This window comes from Cyprinodon tularosa, unplaced genomic scaffold (assembly GCF_016077235.1).
Source record: "Cyprinodon tularosa strain WSP-4 unplaced genomic scaffold, ASM1607723v1 ctg204, whole genome shotgun sequence".
NCBI lineage: Eukaryota > Metazoa > Chordata > Actinopteri > Cyprinodontiformes > Cyprinodontidae > Cyprinodon > Cyprinodon tularosa.
In genome coordinates this window covers 782,535-792,328 of record NW_024038751.1, presented here as the reverse complement: position 1 = coordinate 792,328, position 9,794 = coordinate 782,535, and the positions used below count along the sequence as shown (strand labels likewise).

At 38.0% G+C, this 9,794-nt stretch overlaps 1 protein-coding gene across 1 annotated transcript; it reads right to left on the bottom strand.

Annotated features, from left to right (window-relative positions):
* Positions 1–267: 267 nt before the first annotated feature.
* Positions 268–9,401, bottom strand: gpr78b (G protein-coupled receptor 78b). Its single transcript, XM_038284904.1, has 3 exons — positions 8,168–9,401; positions 4,978–5,091; positions 268–1,434 (listed from the first exon to the last, which is right to left on the bottom strand). Exons 1-3 carry the CDS (start codon positions 8,836–8,838, stop codon positions 1,197–1,199), a joined length of 1,023 nt encoding a protein of 340 aa, XP_038140832.1. The 5' UTR covers positions 8,839–9,401; the 3' UTR covers positions 268–1,196.
* Positions 9,402–9,794: the final 393 nt, after the last annotated feature.

Here is a 9,794-nt window from a genome sequence, read left to right as displayed (position 1 = left end):
ATGCCTTTCTGTCATACAATTGCAGACAATTAGTAAGTAGTTTGGGAGCTGTTCTTGCTTTAATTCACATATGTAATTTCAGGCAGAATTTGCTCCTAAGATATGCTCCCTCTCTTCTTTCACATATTAAATGTTATAAAAATTTTGCAAATTTTATGCATATTCGGTCCCAGTTAAACTTTCCGGTTTTAATTTGTTAGTAGATCTGGGCATTGAAATCACCAGAGAAACCAATACAACATACAAATAAATATATTAATACATTTCTTTTTTTTTTACAGTTGTTCTCCTTGATATTGGGCTATCAGGAATGCAGAGGTAGACTCGTTCATATTAAACTGACAGTTTTTTTGCTTTAATTCTAGTTGGGGATCAAATTTTCTTTTCTTTTGTTCTCTCTGCTGGTCTTCAGCCACTCGTATGCAGCCCAGAATAGACAGGCTGTGTGGAAGCTGTAAAGCACTTAGAGAAAAAGTAACACCTTTTATATTTTTACCTTCTTGTGGAACTTGTTGACAGTAACAAAAATATAAAATATCACCAGGCTCATCCTGCAAAAAACTAACAGTTACTTTCTCCTGTAACCACAGAAGTTTTACATAATCTTCTGTTAGACAAAGTGCATCAATATTCAGTGACTGACAGGACACTGCAAAACTTTCTAGCACAAAGAGGTCAGCACGAGTCCCAGTGTTTCTGTTTTCTGAAGGTTTCCGAAGGCAAGGATCCATCCAGAACATTAAAAACAATGAGGTGGTTGGATCAGCACTGAAAGGCTACTTTTTACATGTCCGTGACTCCAGTTTCTTAGAGTTTTTCAGGTTGAAATAACTCAAATCCACGTCTTTCTGGTGTGGAAATTAGTTTCTGTAGGGTTTTGTTGTAACTGATGAATCACAGACCTTGCTGTTTACCAAAGCCATCGTTAGCCTCTCCTACATCACCTTTCTTAGCTTTATCCATGTAATCATTGATCCTTTCCCTCAATCCTTCTTTTGCATTTTTCTCCACCCACTGCCTTTCTTTTTTTGCTCTTTCTTTGCCCTCCACCCACTATCTGTCCCCTCCATCTTCGCTCCCCTCCCCCAGTAGTCTCCGTCTCCTCCACCCGCCCACCTCCTCTTCCTGAGCAAACCTCTATTTGGGGCCCACTCACTCTGGTTGGAGAGTATCTGTCACTCCCATATCTGTCACCATTAGCTGATCCTCTGAAGACAGTAGTCGTTCTCCGTGTCCAAAGAGCTGTTGTGGCCTGATGAAGGGTACAGGTCACGACGAAGCAGCTTGTTAACAACTGTAACCAGGACTTTTTTGTACTGCTGGCGGAGCAGAGAGTAGGCAAACGGGTCAGATGCAGCCTTGCTGTATGTCAGGCACTTACTGATGATTCCCCAGTGGCGGTTGATGTCTATAGAGGGGAGAAGCTCAGCCAACCTAATAAAAAAAAAAAAAAATGCATATAAAGTGTTATTTCTTTTCTTTAAAGAATAATTCATATTTTTCAAATCTTTTAATCCTGTTTTTCTGATACCATAAATATTTTTCAAGGTTTTTAGGAATAAAGTTTGACTATATCAGGGGATAACATAGAAAGATGTCAACTCCTGAGCTTTAACCAACTGTATTAGCAAACCCACTTAAATTTTTCTAAACCAACGATGCAGTTTTATGTTGTGGACACATTCAGGTGTTTGATTTTGAAATCATACAGACTCATATTTTTTATTAACTCATTCCAACTAAGATACAGTACAGGTAAATCTGTATGAATCTGTACTAAAAGCTTAAATTTTTATATTTTCTTAAATGGTCAATATTTGTATGGTTACATTACAACTTCAAAATTGAACGTTTTAAATCAGGATTTTATGGTACAAATTGGCACCCTTTGAAATTAAATTTTCGCCTCACTACATCTAGATAATGACATTTCTACCCAAACTTCTTTGAGAAACGGCTCCAACTTAGATTGGATTGAGGATAAATTAACATATGTTCCTTCCTTTTTTTGTAGATCTTCTACAGGATTGAGGTCCTGGCTTTGATTGGGTTTAAGCAGATGAATATGTATCCATCTAAACCATGTTTATCTGCTCTGACTTAATTTCTTTGGACTATTGAGAGAAGCTCCCCCTTAAATGTCAAGTCTTTTTATATAGAGAACTAAAGGTAAAATTAAAAAACATGTAAAAGGAAGTGGAAATGCCTATCAATCATTAAATGATTCATATCAATATGTAATTAATACGAGTTATTAAAAATTACAAAAATAAATTTAGATTACATCATTAGAGTCATGATTTCAAGTAAAACTTAATTCTAATTTCCAGGGAAAAAAGTTCCATCAAAATATTTGTCTCCACTTGCTCTGATGGCAGGTCACTGAGAGGAAATTGGATCATACGGGTGCAATTGGGTTGGAGATTATAGCAATTTGCCAGCACAGACTGGTCCAGATGAGATAGTTAGGTCTCAGCTGGAGGCTTCCAGTGGGTCAGGAGGTTAGGCACTTCAAAAAGTCAGCTGGGAATCTTTCTCTGATAAAGTGCCCTCCTTTTTCCCTCCCAGACGTGTGCAAACACCAGAATTATCAGGCACATGGATCTTAAGCAAAACATCTGAGAGAGTTTCTGCCGTAAACATGCTTAAGGTCTATGTTTTAGTGTGTTAAGCACACTACTAATAGGTTTCATTTGATACGGACAATATGGCTTTCTGCCCAGTGCGGCATGTCCCATGTTCCATGTCTAATCAAAGAAAGCAGTGGTCTCTATTTAAGGAGTCTGAGCTCCACCTGATCATCCTTAAAGCTATTTAAACTCAAATGGATTTTTGCAATGGACAGAGGTTATTTCGTAGTAAAACTGTCATTATTTATTTAAAAGTTTTTTTATGTAGTATTTTTTTGTACCTGTATATGACCACATTAGAATGGAAAAACCATGAAACATATTTTTTCAATTGATGATCGAATGCCTTAAAGCATGATTTTGGTAGCTGGAAAACAAGCAATTCTCAATTTTCTTAAGCATGTAGAGTTGAATTCCAATTATGTATTCATTTAGACTGGCTATATCCAGGCCCTTCAAATATCCTGGACTGGCCTATATTGGTTTGTAAAAATTCCAACATAAAACATCCAGAAATTAATAACTCTGTGGGTAAATCAGAATATCCTGCTTGAAAATAAAAAATATATCACTCAGAAGCTACTTTTAAAACAGCTACTGCCTTATGCTTGTGTGTTAAGCTACATCAAATCTACCTGTGTGAAGACAACTGCTTGTGCTAAGATGAGAAATACTTCAATATAACATGATGTTTTAAGTGATACGTTGACCAGTAAGTCAAGGCTGAACACTGAATATCAGTGTTGAGCATGCACTTTAGTATCATTGCCAGAGATGGCAAAAGTACTCACTTTCTGTACTTGAGTAAAAGTACAGATACTTGTGTTAAAAAATACTCTGGTAAAAGTGGAAGTACTGATTGAACTTCTTTACTCAAGTAAAAGTAACAAAGTACAGGCTTGTAAATTTACTTAAAGTATAAAAGTAAAAGTAGAAACCATGCCTTTGCCTGCATTTTAAATGGATGTCTGCCAATAGGACTAGATCTCCGTTGTGTTCATTTTCAATCATCTCGTCGTCCATGCTACTATGCTAACGCCACCGCCACCAAGCTGCAATGATTTGCCGCGAATGAATACCGCCGAATCTGTCGATTCATCTTGTAGTGGTGCGTCAAATGCAACGTAGATTCCCATCCAATTAGATTGAATTTGGTATTGATGACGTGAAAAATAATAACGGTAACTCCATTGAAATGATTCAAAACTAAAGTAACGAGCCAATTTTTTAAAATGTAAGGAGTAGAAAGTACAGATATTTGTGTAAAAATGTAAGGAGTAGAAGTAAAAAGTCGCCATAAAAATAAGTAGTAAAGTAAAGTAAAAATATCAGAAAAATACTTGAGTACAGTAACGAAGTATTTGTACTTCGTTACTTCCCATCTCAACAGTAATATCATTGCAACCCATTATGTTATTACTGTTGGCTCAAATGAAAAAAAGCCGTAGTATTGTCCTATTCTCCTTGTTCATGCATCTTTTCTTTCTGGATTCCAACAGTCCAAAAATATGCATTTAAGGTAAACTGTGTACTCTAAATTGTTCTTAGATGTCAGTGTATGATTGTTTTTTTGTTCTGTGAGTTTGTCTCTCTGTATAGCCCTACAAGAGACATAAGATCTGTCTCACTTAGGGACCCAGTAAAGATCTGCACCAAACTCATGTAAGAATTAGCCAGTTAGAGTAAATAAATAAGAGCACGCATGGTGTTGAAAGCAATAATATCACTATCAAGTTTCTGCTGTAATGTAATAACCTTATACTAAGCATTTGATTTAGAGTTTCATTTTATTGTTCAGATGTTTTCAGCAGCTGGTGAAATTACATTTAGTTGTTCATCAAACGCATGTTTAGAATAATTGAATCAGCTTGACCAGTCATCCCCCATAGGAGCTACTCATGTAGATTTCTGCGAAAATTAAATATCAATACATAATTTACATAAATTATTCGCCCAATTATTAATTGAATGCCTCTAAAGTTTTAAGTAGTACACATTGTTTTGTTGTTTTTAGAATGGGGACTACATCTGGTAAAGTAGGAATGAGTTCAGGTCCTCAAGGACCCAATTTTAGTGAAAAGCCATCACTATAAATCCATTTTGATCAGACTTGAGTGTGAGCTTCACATTTTCTTCATTGTTATGTCAGGTCTTTCAGTTTTTTTACTCTGATGGTCTATACAGAGAGAGAATGACTAACTAAAAAGGCTATTCAGTCTAAATCAACATAACTATTTGAGCAGCACCCTATTAACTTACATGAGTAGAGTTGTTAATTTTTAAAGCTCACACACAGGGGTTTTACATTAGATTAAATATTTTATGAGTTCTCATCAGGTAGACTTACCTTGTAATTACATAAGGAGCAAAGCAGATGATAAATGAGCCGATGAAGATGCTAATCTTCTTTGTTGCTCTCTGCTTTCGCCTCTTCTGCTCAGCTAAACATCTTTGTTTGACACTGCAAACAGAAAAGGGCACCATAGAGTCCAAAGGTCACACAGCTTAATGCATAAAATATTATTATATTATAGTATAGGGGTCAAAATTGTGTCACTCTAAATAGCTCAATAAAAGGATTAGTTAACTTTAAGCTCTAAATAGCTACAGTTAAATTAATGAATATAGCTAAGTGATCAAAAGATTGCATCTATGTATTAACGCGATAGAAACAAAGCAGACATAATTATTGAAAAGATACATTATAGTTGAAATTGATTTAAAAATACCTAGGTATACAATTCAAAATAAAAATAAAAAATAATTTAAATTCAGTGAAAAATAAAAACAAAAAAATATATATAGATATGGTTTAATAGAAATTGGAGACAGACAGAGGTATGTCCGTACATCCATTCATCCATCCATCAAAATCAGCCTCATTTTTCACAGGTTAATTCATCAAAGTTAGGCATTTATCAGGACTAAATATTGAATAATTTCATCAAAAGAATATTAATTTGCTATTTATTCTATAAACACTCATGGTAAAATAAAATATATGTAATTATTACAGCATAATCTGTTTAAATATTCATGTTTGAATAGTTCTTCAAACAGTTGTGGCCTTCATAAATGGTTAACCTACTCACCGACTCTCTAAAATAAACAATAGAAAATAAGTCTCTGGCTGTTCTTTTTATCTTCTGCCGTGTCTCACACAGAAGCGGATGCAACCTCCTCTTTTACTGTACCATCTGTGACAGAGAGAACAGGCACAAGGGGAGGAGCCTAGCAGAGTACAGCTGCGGACCTTAACTATAATCTGTATTTATTGTATGTAATCATGTTTTGCATAGTTTTGATCCCGACATTTCATAGCAAAAAAAAATTAACCAAAGTGTTTTATTTCCAACGAAATACCCATTAATGTCGGAGTCAACAAATATTAATTTAAAATAATAATTTAAAAAGCTTTAAAAAATACAAAAGATAATAAACAGATTCTGTTTCATATTTATTAGTGTGACTTAGCATAATTCAAACTAAGACATCAATAAATTTTGAAAGAAAAAAAAATTGGACATATCACTAGGTAATAATTCAATGAGACATACACTATATTGCCAAAAGTATTTGCTCACCCATCCAAATTATTGGAATCAGGTGTTCCAATCACTTCCATGGCCACAGGTGTATAAATTCAAGCACCTAGGCATGCAGACTGTTTTTACAAACATTTGTGAAAGAATGGGTCGCTCTCAGGAGCTCAGTGAATTCCAGCGTGGAACTGTGATAGGATGCCACCTGTGCAACAAATCCAGTCGTGAAATTTCCTCGCTCCTAAATATTCCACAGTCAACTGTCAGCTGTATTATAAGAAAATGGAAGTGTTTGGGAACGACAGCAACTCAGCCACGAAGAGGTAGGCCACGTAAACTGACGGAGCGGGGTCAGCGGATGCTGACGCGCATAGTGCGAAGAGGTCGCCAACTTTCTGCAGAGTCAATCACTACAGACCTCCAAACTTCATGTGGCCTTCAGATTAGCTCAAGAACAGTGCGCAGAGAGCTTCATGGAATGGGTTTCCATGGTCGATCAGCTGCATCCAAGCCATACATCACCAAGTGCAATGCAAAGCGTCGGATGCGGTGGTGTAAAGCACGCCGCCACTGGACTCTAGAGCAGTGGAGACGCGTTCTCTGGAGTGACGAATCGCGCTTCTCCATCTGGCAATCTGATGGACGGGTCTGGGTTTGGCGGTTGCCAGGAGAACGGTACTTGTCTGACTGCATTGTGCCAAGTGTAAAGTTTGGTGGAGGGGGGATTATGGTGTGGGGTTGTTTTTCAGGAGCTGGGCTTGGCCCCTTAGTTCCAGTGAAAGGAACTCTGAATGCTTCAGCATACCAAGACATTTTGGACAATTCCATGCTCCCAACTTTGTGGGAACAGTTTGGAGCTGGCCCCTTCCTCTTCCAACATGACTGTGCACCAGTGCACAAAGCAAGGTCCATAAAGACATGGATGACAGAGTCTGGTGTGGATGAACTTGACTGGCCTGCACAGAGTCCTGACCTCAACCCGATAGAACACCTTTGGGATGAATTAGAGCGGAGACTGAGAGCCAGGCCTTCTCGTCCAACATCAGTGTGCGACCTCACAAATGCGCTTCTGGAAGAATGGTCAAAAATTCCCATAAACACACTCCTAAACCTTGTGGACAGCCTTCCCAGAAGAGTTGAAGCTGTTCTAGCTGCAAAGGGTGGACCGACGTCATATTGAACCCTATGGATTAGGAACGGGATGTCACTTAAGCTCATATGTGAGTCAAGGCAGGTGAGCAAATACTTTTGGCAATATAGTGTATTTGATATTACTGCATGGAATAAGCTTTAAGAACTGAAATTTCAATAATATTTTACCTTATACATCTTTAAATCTCTCTTTAAAAACATCTATATATGGTTACAAGCTAAATTGTATGGTTATTTAATCTTAAGTTGTTTTAGTCCTAAAGCATGCTATACTTTGTTTTTTTCCCCATATTTTAATGGTTGGGCATGTCTTGTTTGAAAATGTCTTTCCTGGTTATTATGTACAGACAGACAGACAGATAGCCTCATTAAATAATTCAACATGTATTTATTTATTCTTTATATTTACTATTTTGTTTTACCTTTTTGTCAATAAAATTGCTATCTTATTACTTTTCTTAATGGTTTTCTTAAGTCACCTTTATTTTCACTGTAGGACTATAAAGTACAATTATGAGTGCTGCTCTATATAAGAATGTTTAGAAATACATTCAATATACGGAAAAATCATACATACACACAGCCATACAAAAGAATCCTAGCACACTAAAAACCACATGAATTAAAGAATAATGATTAAAATAATGCTGAAAATTGAGATTAAGAACACAATTTAAAAATAAGAAAATATCAATTGAAGCCAAAGGATTAAAATCAAACTGGATCTGGATAATTGCAATAGGCTATTAAATGTAGCACTGCTGGCGTCCCATACACTTATAAAAAAACAATGTGGAAAAAAGTATTGTAAAAACAAAAAAGTTATGAAGGGGGTTGTCCTACCTTGGGTGAATATCGACCAAGAGAAACAAAGTCTGCATGGTGATGATGTCAATCCTCTTGCAATGAAACCTGGCCACTTTCAGAACTTTTAGGTAGGTGAAGCACAGGACGAAGAGTGACAGCACGAAGCTGGTGGCGTGGAATATCACGGTGAAAATCGTGAACTTAACTTTGTCGCTGCCTTGTCCGCTGGGCTGCAGGGTGCAGGACGCGTACACGTCGCTGTAATCCACCCAGGAGAAGAGCAGCGCAGTCAGGGAGAAGGTGAAAGAATGCAGCCAGGAGTAACCCACCATGATCACCGCGTCTCTGTAGCGCATCTTGGTGGCGTAGCTGAGCGGGAAGACCACCGCGATCCAGCGATCGATGCTGAGCGCAGCCATGCTCAGCATGGTGTTCGCAGTCAGGAAAGTCTCCAGGAAGCTCACCGTGTGGCAAATGCAGTCCCCGAAGGGCTTCTGGTGCCTGACGACCCCCAGCAGGGTGGCCGGCATATTGAGCACCGTGATGAGAATGTTGCAGAAGGATAAGTTCATGGTGAAAACACCGGGAACCTGCCGGCGGATCTCGGTGCTGTGGACGAAACATAGCAGCACCAATAAGTTTGACAGCAGCGACACGACCGCGACCACAACAATGAACAGGGCGAAGAGAATTTCAGCAAAGTCCATGTCTCACAGCAGAGAAAATTAAACACCCATCTCAGGTAACCTGTGCCCATTGGCTGCAAACAAACACCTAAAATCAGCCATGATCAGCCTCATGTCTCCAGCATGACTCCCAAATTAGATTGAGTTGAAAAATCCCGATGCGTCCGCGCGTCCTCTCCAACTTCCAAAGGCGCTATCCAGGGTGCTGAAAACAGCCAGCATCTCTCACCTCACATTTTCCAGTTAGTTCCCATTAACACCCCGACTTTAGCGCAGAGCTGAGGCAAAGTGAGGCGATGCATGCCTCTCGGCAGCAGCAGGCAGCCCACTCGTTCAGATCTGGTGGGGGACTGAAAGGAGGACCCGGGTGGTGAGCAACGTGCCCACTGAAGTGAATGACCTATATAACGCATAAAGAAATGGCGATCACAGCCAGTGGAATGATCGCCACGGCTTTTCCTGTTTAAAAAAAAAAAAGTCAAAGCTTATCTTAAAGCGAGCAAACGAAAATGCATCTTAGTTTATCTAAATTAATTAAAAACATACTAGAAAACACAGCTAGACGTCAGGCAAAATCAAGTTTAGTAGATCACTTTTCTCTAAAAGCATCCAGAATATTGTTTGAGTGTGTGGAAAGAAACCCAACATTTTCCTCCTGATACTGGAAACCAGTTTGGCACCAGATGCGCGCACGTCCAGGAGGAGGAGGCAAATAGGTCGTTTCCGGAATGAAGGATTCACATTGGTGCTAAACTCAAAGTAAGTCTAGTTTTGTGTCTACCATTCAAAAATTAAATAATATATTTCGTTTAAATGCTGTCAATTTAATTTTGAGATTGATCAGATCTGATTATAAATTATTCTAAAACGAAGGCAATACTTTGTTGTAAAAGTTTACATATTCCTTACTATTCAGTAAAAATAAATACAAATATCCCATATATAGGCAAGGCAAGGCAATTTTATTTGTATATCAC

Bases quoted from the DNA above. Each gene is read 5' to 3' on its own strand.
- gpr78b (XM_038284904.1), bottom strand. From the start codon at position 8,838: ATGGACTTTGCTGAAATTCTCTTCGCCCTGTTCATTGTTGTGGTCGCG. The intron at 5,092-8,167 runs GTAGGACAACCC...TTCTGTTTGCAG, and splicing joins TTGGTCGATATTCACCCAAG to TGTCAAACAAAGATGTTTAG. The intron at 1,435-4,977 runs GTAAGTCTACCT...TTTTTTTATTAG, and splicing joins GCTCCTTATGTAATTACAAG to GTTGGCTGAGCTTCTCCCCT.